The sequence below is a fragment of the Dendrobates tinctorius genome, unplaced genomic scaffold (assembly GCF_039654945.1).
Source record: "Dendrobates tinctorius isolate UK_male_01 unplaced genomic scaffold, ASM3965494v1 ptg000292l, whole genome shotgun sequence".
In the NCBI taxonomy this organism is placed as follows: Eukaryota; Metazoa; Chordata; class Amphibia; order Anura; family Dendrobatidae; genus Dendrobates; species Dendrobates tinctorius.
Window position 1 is genome coordinate 4,348,543 of NW_027361959.1, and position 13,536 is coordinate 4,362,078.

Consider the following 13,536-nt stretch of genomic DNA (forward strand, 5'->3'; position numbering starts at 1 on the left):
ACGGGTAAGCACTTTGCAGGATTATGCATTCAAGCTTTTACATTTATTTACACAGCCTGTGACTCTCCTTACACAGACTATGCCTCTGATCTTATATCTAGAGACGATAGTGAGAACACTGGGCCTGCTTTAGCATGCCGATCAGTGGATGGATCACAGCTGTTTTTTAAAATAGGTCCGAACTGCCCTGAGGGAGCACAGGGATCATGTGCAGTAGATAATGTTATCCTTCCCCAAGCAGACCAGTCAGTCCACCATGTTACAGCGTACACCCAACCAACACGAACAGGGGAAATTCCTCTACAGTGGCATCGCCAGTAATAATGATGGCAAACCTCGTACACTTGCGCAGGCGCGTCGAACGTCACGTGACCAGGCTTGCGTCTGCGCAGTGCCTCCTCTGTGACTGCTCTTCCTGTCTGGGCGGAGTGTGGACGTGGCAGAGCCTGAGAAGCCCGAATTTTTTACGTCATTTCCGGTAGGAACTGGAGGCGACGCTTTCTGGAAGCGGACGGGAAGTGGGTGAAGGAACCGGAGCGGAAGGAGGTGAGTTACTGTCACCGGTCCTGAGGGGCCAGGACAGGCCAAGAACAAGTCGGGGTTCCGTGTGTACCTTGGAGTCGGAAGATCGGCAGCGTAGCGTGTGTGTCCTGTCAGCGCAGCATTCAGGAGGCCGACACCTCGCGGGCCTCTTGGTGACAGGTGTGACTGCTCACCTGCATACTGACGGCCTCCCTGTCACCGCGTGATGCTTTCCCGGAGAAGCTGTGTTATGGCCTCCTCGTTGTAGGGAAGGAGCCTTATTACAGAGAATGATGAGAGTCGTTATAAGGAATATTACTGTCCGCTCTGCTCATCTCTGGGGGGGCGCTTGTTGCTAGGTAACCGCACCAGCCTGGCCTGCACCAGTCTTATTCATTAGGAAGAGCTCCGCAATAAGGTGGGCAGCACATTCTGAGGACCACCATCAGCTCTACTCTCTGTCCGCAGACTGTGCTCCGCTGACTCCACTTTCCAGCGTTCAGGGCTGTGGGGTCGGTAAGCCAAACCTGCGACTCCTCAATTTCCCTTACACCAATTCCACGTCTCCGACTCCCACATATATTGCTTATATTTAAGTGAAAAAATTATTGTAGTACAATGTGAACATCAGACATTTAATCATTTCTATGATACAATAATCAAGATATAAAAGTTTGGACACACCTTCTCAAAGCGTTTTCTTTATTTTCATGACTATGAAGGCATCAAAACTATGAATTAACACATGTGGAATTATATAATTAACAAAAAAGTGTGAAACAACTAAAAATGTCTTATATTCTAGGTTCTTCAACGTAGCCACCTTTTGCTTTGATTTCTGCTTTGCACACTCTTGGCACTCTCTTGATGAGCTTCAAGAGGTAGTCACCAGAAATGGTTTTCACTTCACAGGTGTGCTCTTTCAGGTTTAATAAGTGGGATTTCTTGCCTTATAAATGGGGTTGGGACCATCAGTTGTGTTGTGCAGAAGTCTGGTGGATACACAGGTGATAGTCCTACTGAATAGACTGTTAGCTGCTTTTTTCTTGCCATAATACAAATTCTAAGTAAAGAAAAACGAGTGGCCATCATTACTTTAAGAAATGAAGGTCAGTCAGTCCAAAAAATTGGGAAAACTTTGAGAGTGTCCCCAAGTGCAGAGGCAAAAACTATCAAGCACTACAAAGAAACTGGCTCACATGAGGACTGCCCCAGGAAAGGAAGACCAAGTCACCTCTGCTGCAGAGGATAAGTTCATCCGAGTCACCAGCCTCAGAAATTGCAGGTTAACAGCAGCTCAGATTAGAGACCAGGTCAATGCCACACAGAGTTCTAGCAGCAGACACATCTCTACAACAACTGTTAAGAGGAGACTTTGTGCAGCAGGCCTTCATGGTAAAATAGCTGCTAGGAAACCACTGCTAAGGACAGGCAACAAGCAGAAGAGACTTGTTTGGGCTAAAGAACACAAGGAATGGACATTAGACCAGTGGAAATCTGTGCTTTGGTCTGATGAGTCCAAATTTGAGATCTTTGGTTCCACCCACCGTGTCTTTGTGCGACGCAGAAAAGGTGAACAGATGGACTCTACATGCCTGGTTCCCACCGTGAAGCATGGAGGAGGAGGTGTGATGGTGTGGGGGTGCTTTGCTGGTGACACTGTTGGGGATTTATTCAAAATTGAAGGCATACTGAACCGGCATGGCTACCACAGCATCTTGCTGCGGCATGCTATTCCATCCGGTTTGCGTTTAGTTGGACCATCATTTATTTTTCAACAGGACAATGCCCCCAAACACACCTCCAGGCTGTGTAAGGACTATTTGACCAAGAAGGCAAGAGATGGGGTGCTACGCCAGATGACCTGGTCTCCACAGTCACCAGACCTGAACCCAATTGAGATGGTTTGGAGTGAGCTGGACCGCAGAGTGAAGGTAAAAGGGCCAACAAGTGCTAAGCGTCTCTGGGAACTCCTTCAAGACTGTTGGAAGATCATTTCCGGTGACTACCTCTTGAAGCTCATCAAGAGAATGCCAAGAGTGTGCAAAGCAGTACTCAAAGCAAAAGGTGGCTACTTTGAAGAATCTAGAATATAAGACATATTTTCAGTTATTTCACGCTTTTTTGTTAATTATATAATTCCACATGTGTTAATTCATAGTTTTGATGCCTTCAGAGTGAATCTAGAATTTTCATAGTCATGAAAATGAAGAAAACTCTTCAAATGAGTTGTGTCCAAACTTTTGGTCTGTACTGTGTGTGTATGTATGTGTGTGTATATATATATATATATATATATATATATATATATATATATATAATATATTTATACATATATTTACACACTATGACTTATCTCAGCTAAGACAAAGCCTAGATCCTCAGGCTACATTCACACCATGGGCATAGTCAGGATCAAACCTGGGGGGGGGGGCAGAGCCTCACTGTTCCGCAGAACCTCATACTGCACACATCAGCTGTTGCAGAACCTCACACTGCACACCCCTACACTTGAAAATAAAGCCTGCACCTTAAGATGATGTTGTGATGAATACAGTCTATTTATTCCAACTATCAATTGATGTTGACATGTTACTGAAGACGAGCAATGCCTTTCCTGGGCGTCCTTTTGGGCAGCTATGAGGTGTACCTGACTGGTGCTAACAAAAAAAAAAAAAAAGAGTGTAAAGGCCCTGTTACACTAAACGATGCACCAGCGATCCCGACAACGATACGACCTTGTCAGGATCACTGGTGCATCGCTACATGATCACTTAGTAACCCAATATTTACCTTAGATACCAGCACCTGCTTAGAGCGCTGGGAGCCTCGCTGATCGTTGGCTCCCGCTGCAACACGCAGCGATGTGCACTGGTCAGTGGGAGAGCAATGATCAAAAAACGGCTTTGAACGATCAGCGATACCCGGCGGGGAGGGGGAGGGGGTGTTCGCTGATCCCCGTCACACACTGCGATCTCGCTGGTGAGATCGCTGTGGCGTCTCAAAATCAGCGATCTCGCTAGCGAGATTGCTGTGTGTGACGGGGCCTTTAGTCTGTGTGCTACCCGGCTTTCATTCTTTTTGATACAGATAAGATATGGATAAAGCAGATTTCTAATCTGCTTTTGCTATTAAAAACATCTATGAGCTCAAAAACCTTTCAGGTAATGCGGTTTTTTAAAAAGCTGATCTGCTTTTGCAGCTGAAAAACGTATCCTCAAAAAACACAGGAAAAATGCTGTGTGTGAATGTAGCCTTAGATCAGGAATAGAACAGCCATTTATAGGACATTTCATAACTTTCCCAAATTCCTATGAAAAAATATTCAGCACATTCTGCATTGAACTACTGTACCCAATTTATTATATATTTTAGGAGTCTGAGTTGGTCCATTTTATACCGACTCCACCAAAATGAGCACCGACTCCCGACTCCACAGCCCTGGTTCCTATTTAGTGTTGTAGGGTCGTGTAAGCTGTGAGTGGCCGCTGTGATGACACGGTCATGTGCGGTGCTTGCTGTCAGTGAATGGGAATGTTACATACGTGGCCTTGGTGATGGCTCCCTGCAATTGAAGTCAGTCTGGTGACATTCTGGAAGTACTGGCCAAACATTTAAAGCCGCACGGCAGTGGGATTTTTTTCATCTTACAGCTGCAGTGGTGCTTCTAATCTAAGGTCCCTGACTGTAAGCTTCTACTTAGCCGCAGTCTTCCCCTTCTATCGCTGGCTCTCCCATCAGTCACCTGCCGGATTGCTTCAGTGTTTGCTGGAGGAGCTGGGGGTCACTTCTCAATGATATGGCTCCCATAGACTTGGCATTGATTGAGAGCTTGTGATTGCTACCTCTGACCTCCGGACCATGAGATGTTACAGTAACAAGATGGCGCCTCTGGACTGGCGTGCCATTGATAAAAGCTGAGGACGGCAGCAGGTATGTTACAGTTAGGTCCATATATATTTGGACAGAGACAACATTTTTCTAATTTTGGTTCTAGACATTACCACAATGAATTTTAAACGAAACAATTCAGATGCAGTTGAAGTTCAGACTTTCTGCTTTCATTTGAGGGTATCCACATTAAAATTGGATGAAGGGTTTAGGAGTTTCAGCTCCTTAACATGTGCCACCCTGTTTTTAAAAGGACCAAAAGTAATTGGACAATTGACTCCAAGGCTATTTCATGGTCAGGTGTGGGCAATCCCTTCGTTAGGTCATTCTCAATTAAGCAGATAAAAGGCCTGGAGTTGATTTGAGGTGTGGTGCTTGCATTTGGAAGGTTTTACTGTGAAGGAAACATGCGGTCAAAGGAGCTCCCCATGCAGGTGAAACAAGCCATCCTTAAGCTGCAAAAACAGAAAAAACCCATCTGAGAAATTGCTACAACATTAGGAGTGGCAAAATCTACAGTTTGGTACATCCTGAGAAAGAAAGCAAGCACTGGTGAATTCATCAATGCAAAAAGACCTGGGCGCCCACGGAAGACAACAGTGGTGGATGATTGCAGAATAGTGCTTGACAAGTGTGACCAACTTTTTACTATTGATGCTGCCTATGCAGCATCAATAGTAAAAGAGAGAGTGTTAAAAATAAAAAAATATGGATATACTCACCTCCTGGCGGCCCCTGATCTCCTCAGCAGCGATTCCAATCCTCAACGGCGCTGCCGGCAAGTTCCGTTCCCAGGTGTGCTTTGCGAGAATGACCTTTGATGACGTAGCAAAGCACGTCTGGGAACGGAACTTGCCGGCAGCGCCGCTGAGGACTCCGGGGGCCGACAGAGGGTAAGTATATCCCTATTTTTTATTTTAATTCTATTTTTTTACAGGATTATGGTACCCAGGGCCTGGAGGAAAGTCTCCTCTCCTTCAGACCTTGGGTACCATCTGCACATGAAGTAAAGTGAGCGTTTCAATGCAAGCCTATGGCGGCGATTATGCAAAATTAATGGACATGCTGCGGATTTTTCCGCTATGCAATTCCACAGTGGAAAAATACATAGCATTGGCACAGCATGGGATGCGTTTTACCTCGCGTTTTTTAAGCGTTTCCCCGCAGTGGCAAAAATGTGGCGGAAATGCTTAAAAATGGCAACGTGGGCACTCAGCCTAAAGGAGATGCTCACAGCTCTATAGCTCAAAATTCGTGAAAAAAGGGGCCATGAGTAGATAATTTTGGAAAATATTACAAAATTGCACAGTGAAGTATCCAGTGTATGCTCTATGCTGCTCCTCGCTGGTTCTGCAGTGATGTGCTGTCTGCAATGTGACTGCTGTTACTACATCGTGACTGCTGTTACTACATCACTAAGTGTCGTCGGTTTTTTTTCTAAGGACATCAACTTTAATTTTACCGAATGTTAATTCATCTGAGCCTGAAATCATAGTCCGTTTGGATGTGAAGTGCCAGTCTGTATATTTGCTCTCGGTGTAACATCTTGCAGAGGTTTCCCTTCACAATGCTGTGTACAGTTTATCTATCAATGAGTTATCTCATCCAACCAGTGACACTCTGCTCTATACAGAGAGTAAAGCTCCATTGTCCTGTACAATAATGAATGCTTTTTCTATGTATCCAATATATGGTTTTGTATAGATGTTGAGCTCCAGCTTGTGTAATTGGTGCCCAATGAGCTGTAGCTGTCAATGGGTCATATCTCTGGCAAAGTAGGCACCAGTCACTAACCTAAATAGTTCCTAGAAGAGAGAAATTAGGAGCCAGTTGAACCTGCTAGAATTTGTCAAGCCCTTGACGTTTGGGAAGTTACAGGTGATATTGTTATTGTTGGTAGGATACACATGTGATGTGTTATCTGTAAAATGCTTCTCTGTTGCATTAGGACATGAAGAATGTCATTATTAATGAAAAAACTAAGATGCTGCACAGTTGCTGTATTTTGTATCCAGTGGCAAGTAAAAGTTTGGGCACCCCTGCTCCAAATTACTGTTATTGTGAACATTTAAGCAAGTTGAAGATGATATGATCTCTAAAAGGTCTAAAGTTAAACATGACACATTTCCTTTGTATTTTAGGCACACAAAAAATTCATTTTAACTTTAAAAATTATAAACAGGAAACTGGCCCGATGCAAAATTTTGGGCACCGTTGGATATTTGTTCTTTGGAAAACTTTGACCAAGGTTTCAGACTTTAAAGAGGTTGTCCATTACTTTTACACAGATGCCCCTATCTGTAGCGGGCGTGCCGGGTGTCAGACGGTCAGACATTGATGCCCTTCATCCATTGAGGGTGTGTGTCAAACACCCCCAATGGAAGAAGCCTGGTAGGCGAAACGGCGTTGTAGGGTACGGTGAGGGAGCTTCTTTAGCTGGATCAATCCTTATGTAAGTAGTTGGTTCTTTCCATGATTTCTTTACAGCAGTCTGCGGAATTATTGGCCATGTTACTTTGATTGCACTTTAAAGGGAATCTGTCACCCCTTTTTTCGAGTATGAGCTGCCGGCACAGACATCAGGGGCTTATTTTCCACATTCTGTAGTGCTGTAGATAAGCCCCCGATGTAATCTGAAAGAGAAGAAAAACAAGTTTGATTATACTCGGAAAAAGGGGTGACAGATTCCTTTTAAGTAGATTTTGAATATATCTGGCATCTAAAGCCCCCTTCTCACATAGCAAGATGGCTAGCGAGATCGCTAATGATTTTGTGACGCAACAGCGACCTCGCCAGCGATCTCGCTGCATGTGAGAAGCAGCGGTGACCGCCCCCCCGCTGGATGTCGCTGATCGTACAGGAATGTCCTGGGCTATTTTTTCGTAGTCGGCGTCCCGCTGGCCAGCGCAAATCGCTGTATTTGACTCAATGAGCGACCTCGTTGGCGATACAGAACTCAGGGACGCAGGCAGGAATCGTTCCGAATGGCTCCTGTGTGACAAGGTACCAACAACCGCCGAGGATCGCTGGATGGTTGCTGTGTCGCTGAAGAGATCTGCCTGTTTGGCAGCTTACCAGCGATCATTTAGCGACGTACCAGCGATCATTACCAGGTCGTATCGTTGTGGGGATCGCTGGTGCGTCGCTAAGTGAAACGGGACCCTAAGTCTGGCACTTTAAATATGACAGATCAAAAACTTGTTCATTATCAATGTTGCATTAGGTTTGAATGATTGCTTTCCTTGGTCACTTGACTTGAATAATATGGAGAAGTTGATATCTGTGTTTTTATTAACCATAAAAATTAATGTTAACACACTGTGAACTTTTTCTAAGTTGAGACATATGAGAATTAAATGACCTGGTCTATGTGCCACCTCCCCGTGAAACACCCTAGTGCTGCTAAAGTCCCCAACTTATTTATTTACTTATTGGTTTCCTCTTAATAGTTTTAATGAAGTACCCTTTTTGATACATTTTTTAAGTTATGTATGAATAAAATATTGAAATTAAGTGCCTTTGTTCATACCTCTTTATCCCTTTTGACTGGTTGGGATATGTTGTTTAATAACCTCTTAGCCTGTTACGATTATGGCTTGTTCAGTATCATTGTTAGGAAAGGCTATGTGATGCTAATTTCCCAGCTTTATAAAACTAGCCACCTCCAACCTTGTGCCAAAAACAGGACGTACTAAAAATTAATGAAGAAAAGGAATACATTAAAAGAATGAATATAACTTATTGGTCCAAAAATATGGAGAGGTATTATAGATTTCTTGTGATTCTTGGACATGCAATGAACCTGAAATATATATATAGATTACAAGTTAATGAACACCTATTCCAGATAAACAGGCGTATATTATTTTTTCTGTGCTTTGTAGATAGAGAATGAACATGAAATATGTACAAAGTGTTTTAGACTTTTAGGCTATGTGCCCACGTAGCGTTTAAATCCGGACACTGAAAACTGGATTCCTTCCCAGAAATCACGCGATTTTTCCATGCGATTTCACCGCGATTATGATCACGATTTTGCCGTGATTTTCGCGTGCAATATTCAAGCACTTTCCAAGCGATTTGAAGCATCGCTTGGAAAGTGATTGACAGGTTGGTCACACTCGTCAAACATAGTGTTTGACGAGTGTGACCAGATTTTTACTATTGAGGCCGCCTATGCGGCATCAATAGTAAAAGATAGAATGTTAAAAATGATGAAAAAATAAGGGTATATTTACCTTCCGACGTCCCGCACTGTCTCAGCGACGCTCCCGTTCCCAGCGATGCCTTGCGAGACCTGTGATGACGTTGGTCTCGCGTTGCTATAGCAATCTTGCGAGACCACGTCATCACAGAACCTGAGTTGCCGCAAGGCATTACTGGGAACGCTGAGGCCGGGAAGGCAGCGCGGGACGTCGGAAGGTAAATATACCCCGATTTTTTTTTTTTTTTTTTTTGGTTTTTTTTTTTTTTTTTTGTTTTACAGGGGTATGGTACCCAGGGCCTGGAGGACAGTCTCCTCTCCTCCACACCGTGGGTACCAACTGCACATGAGACACTTAACTTCGCGCATGGTGGGAATAGCCACATGCGGGAAGTAAGCGATCCTCATGCATTCCTATAGGTGCGGAATCACAGCAATTTGCGATTCCGCGCAAAAGAATGAGCATGCTGCGATTTTTTTCCACGATGCGATTTCGCCGTGGAAAAAAGCGCAGCATTAGCACAGCATGTGCGGAATGTCATAGGAATGCATGGGGTGAGTTCTGTACACGATTTTTAAACGTTTTTGCGCCGAAAATCGCGGCAAAAATGCTTAAAAATCGCATCGTGGGCACACAGCCTTAGGGTTTTGTGCACACGTTGCGGATTCTGCTGCTGATCCGCCGCGGAATTGGTCCTGCGGGTCTGCAGCAGTTTCTGCTGCGGTGTTCAGTACCCTTTTAGTCAATGGGAAATGAAATCCGCAGTGCACACAGTGCGGCTTTTTCCTCGCGGATTTGCTGCGGTTTCAAAACCGCAGCATGTCAATTCTTTGTGCGGATTCCGCAGCGGTTTGCCACCTGCTCCGTGGCAGGTGTCAAACCCCAAGGGAAACCCGCCGGCTAAACCGCAGATAAACCGCAGGTCTTTTGACCTGCGGTTTAACACAAATCCGCGTGGAAAATTCTGCAGCAGAATCCGCAACGTGTGCACACACCCTTACATTACATTATGTACTTACTGATCTCACTTTCTGAAAGTCTGTCAGGAGATGGCAAAAACGAGTGACTAGTTTATTTACTACCAGACTTTTTCACAGAGAAGACAAACAGCAGATCGGTGAGCACTCCAACACTACAACCTTTTGTTGTGCCACTTGGAGAATATTCCACTAGACCTAGATATAGTGATCAGTGAGTATACTCGTTGCTCAGGTTTTCCTGACCATGCTCTGGTGTCCTCCGAGTATTTTGCTGTGCTCAGAGATTTGCTTTTTGTCGATGCAGCTGCATGATTTGTGGCTGCTAGACAGCCGAAATACATGTGAGAATTCCCTAACAAACAGGCATTCCACACATGTATTCAGGCTGTCCAGCAGCCGCAAATCATGCAGCTGTGGCGACACAAACTAAATCTCTGAGCACACCAAAATACTCAGAGGACACCCGAGCATGCTCGCTCATCACTACCTAGATATACAGTTGTGCTCAAAAGTTTACATACCCTGGCAGTATTTTTGCTTTCTTGGCCTTTTTTCAGAGAATATCCAAGAAGTATAATTTCTCCTTGCGGAGAACGAGATGCTAAGCATGTCAAGATGAGGAGACTTAACTGGGGGTGTCTGGGCTTTTCACATAATCTCAGTGCATGTCTGGGCTGCAGAATGCTGACAATAAGTAATTTACCTTCTGTGGCCAGTTTGCAGCGTTTGCTAGATATCATCTCTTGCTTGTAAGAAAAACGTCCAGGGGGGTGTGTTCTGGCATTGAAATGAGAACTGGTCGTTTCCTCCTCAATAGTTTCACTTTCCATAGATCACTGTTCAGTGTGTGTCTGGGGGAGGAGCAGCTTGGCGGTTCTGCTCTCTGCACTGAGGCTGCTAGAGGGGGAGGATTTGTTACTGTGTGAGGAGGGCTAGGCTTCTTCATGTGGTTGGGGAGGGCCTGTTGCTATGGAGGGTGGGGTTGTTGCTATAGAGGGCAGGTTTTTATTAGAGTAAGAGGAAACGACCAGTTCTCATTTCAATGCCAGAACACCCCCCCCCCCCCCGGACGTTTTTCTTACAAGCAAGAGTTGATATCTAGCAAACCCTGCAAACTGACCACAGAAGGTAAATTACTTATTGTCAGCATTCTGCAGCCCAGATATGCACTGAGATTATGTGAAAAGCCCGGACAACCCCTTTAAAGCCGCAATGCTCCTCTGGGAAATATGCTATTTATGCAAATTGTCTCTTCAGGGAGGAAGAGGACTAGAACTCTAGTGCCACTAGCCACTAAAATCAAACCGGCAAATTCCATATCTTGCATATAATTAGCATGGAAAAACTTTTGCTAAAAGAAATATACGGGAATCTACTGATTATATATCAAAACATACTGAACCGAGACAATACATATATATCATTACTTACTTCCATATCAATTGCATTAGTGGTAATAGTGATATACGGTATATGTGCACAAGGTGGAATGGCAGATCATTTGGGATAGATATAGTGATACCAATGGAAACAGACCCGAATATAGGTCAGGAAAGAATCAGAAAACAGAATACAAAGGGTAGTTTGAAAATTAAAACACCTTTATTAAAGACATTGTTGAATTGGTGGCACAACTAACAGGAGTGCCTGCACATACAAGCAGCAACAAGCTGTGGGGATATACACAATAGTAATATATACAAGATAATGCACTAAAAGAGAATTAAATACTGATGGATTTATAATACAGATAGTTTTACTAGTGTCCAAGTGGACAGACCTAACCGAAAGTTAAGGACAATATCATAGTTCTAAAGTGCATAGAGTATATAGTATATCCAAAAGAAGGCCAGAATCTTTCAACTAAGGAGGTATTTTAGTTGTAAAAGTGTAATTTGCTAAAGTGCTCAAAGGGATATGCTAGAGCAAATGTGAGTCTAAGTGCAGATATTGTAATAGCAGTAGGTCACATATAGTATGATGCTGCACATGGATAGTCAGTGAGCCCATAGTATAAGGTATAAAGGCATAATTACCTGATAGAATGCTGAGTAGGCGCGGCACGTACCCCGACGCGCGTTTTGGACTGCATCCTTCGTCCCCTGACCTTTATAGCTCATACTATGGGCTAACTGACTGTCTATGTGCAGCATCATACTATATGTGACATACTGCTATTACAATATCTGCACCTAGACTCTCACTTAAACAATTAAACCTCAGTGTACCCTTCCTTCTAAAACAAGGCATATACCTTTATCCTGTGCTTACCGTTCTAGCCTATCCCTTTATGCACTTTAGCTTTTTTTTTTTTCTCCAGCACTGTAGAGGTGCTTCTAATCTAAGGTCCCTGACCCCTAATATTATGCTTACACAACGCTGTCTTCACTGTTTATTGGCTCTGCTCCCGTCCTGCGGCACCATCTTATGACCACTATTTCTGACTGGCTGGAAATCCTCAGTAAGGCTGCGTTCACACGTGTTTTTTTCGCGGCGGTTTTTAACGCGCGTTTTTGTCGCGAAAACGCAAAAAAAAAGCATCCCATGCATTCCTATGAGATTCCGCAATGCTGCGGATTTTACCGTGGTGGAATCGCATCGCAGAAAAATACGCAGCATGCTCATTAATTTTTTTTTATTAAACTATTTTTATTAATTTAACAATTTTAACAACAAGGAAAAGGTACAGACAGTTACAGTATATTTATGACATTAAGCCATAATCGGAAGGTGAGAAAAACACAATTTTTTTTTTTTTATTATTTTTAACATTAGATCTTTTTACTACTAATGCTGCATAGGCCACCTCAATAGTAAAAAGTTGGTCACACTCGTCAAACACTTTGTTTGATGAGTGTGACAAACCTGTCAATCAGTTCTCCAAGCGATGCTACAGATCGCTTGGAAAACGCTAGCATTCTGCAAGCTAATTACGCTTGCAAATCGCTAGTTTTTCTGCGGGAAAATTGCGGGAATTTAAAATGCGGTTTTCCCGCGGAATGGAATTCCCACGGTATCTTCCATGGGAGTTCCGTAACGTGTGCACATACCCTAACTGTCATAAGCTTTCGGTGTAACTCTGAGATCTGGAGCGAGGCTGTCGTAGACTTGCATTGAAGAGTGACCCATGGCTTCCTCAGGAAACGCTGGAGCAATCCAGGAGGTCACAAACTTCTGGAGACCGACAGGAGCGCCGATAGAAGGTTAAGATGGTGGTGAGTAAGTATAAGATAGGGGCAGGGAACTTGTATTAGAAGCACTAGTGAAGTGATGCTTTTTTTAAAAAAAAAAAAAAAAAGTTGTGAACAGAAGAATTTATCGAAGTGATATGTTAAACTCATGGAATGTGAATATAATTTGCCTTTGCAGAGAGGATCAGTTTGGGGATGTACACAAGATGAACGTAAACCAGCAACCTCACATAGCTGCACCCTACTTGCAGCCACTACCCCAAGGATACCAACAGCCAGGCTATGGGGGACAGCCAATTCCAGGGGGCCCTCAGTATCCTGGGTATAATGGACCTGTGCAAAGTTACCCACAACATGGACCCTCACAAGGTAATGATGGTTTTTAGTCTATTGCAGGGAGGATGCATTCCCATGGCTATATCATGATCGTTGGTCTGTTTTTTTGTTTGTTTTTTTTAAAGGGATGAAATTTTTAATAAATGCTCCCTTGTGAATTAGTTGGGCTGTGTGCACACGGGGGAGGCACAGCAAAGCCAAAAGCAACAATGCTGTTAACATGTTCTGTCTTATGTCACGTCTTTTAACCATTTCAGAGTTAAGTAACCTTGAAGTGATTAAAAGGAGTGGTGGGTTCTTTCTTGGGGCGGCTTCCTCCGAATAGCGGCCTGCTCTCTATACTTTCCACTATAGTGTAAAAGACACTGTAAGGACCCTGGAAAAGCTGCCAGTGAAGCATCTTGCAGAAAA

At 43.8% G+C, this 13,536-nt stretch overlaps 1 protein-coding gene across 4 annotated transcripts in view; it reads left to right on the plus strand.

Moving 5' to 3' along the window:
• The first annotated feature begins 389 nt into the window (after window positions 1-389).
• SEC24C (SEC24 homolog C, COPII coat complex component) overlaps window positions 390-13,536 on the plus strand; it is a 110,808-nt gene continuing 97,661 nt past the window's right edge. For 3 of the 4 annotated variants that reach the window (XM_073560042.1, XM_073560043.1, XM_073560044.1), the window contains exons 1-2: window positions 390-546; window positions 12,968-13,158. In XM_073560042.1, coding sequence (XP_073416143.1) covers window positions 12,996-13,158 — 163 coding nt within the window. In that variant the 5' untranslated portion in view covers window positions 390-546; window positions 12,968-12,995. The remainder of the gene's footprint in view (window positions 547-12,967; window positions 13,159-13,536) is intronic. The other variant, XM_073560045.1, reaches the window with a different exon arrangement.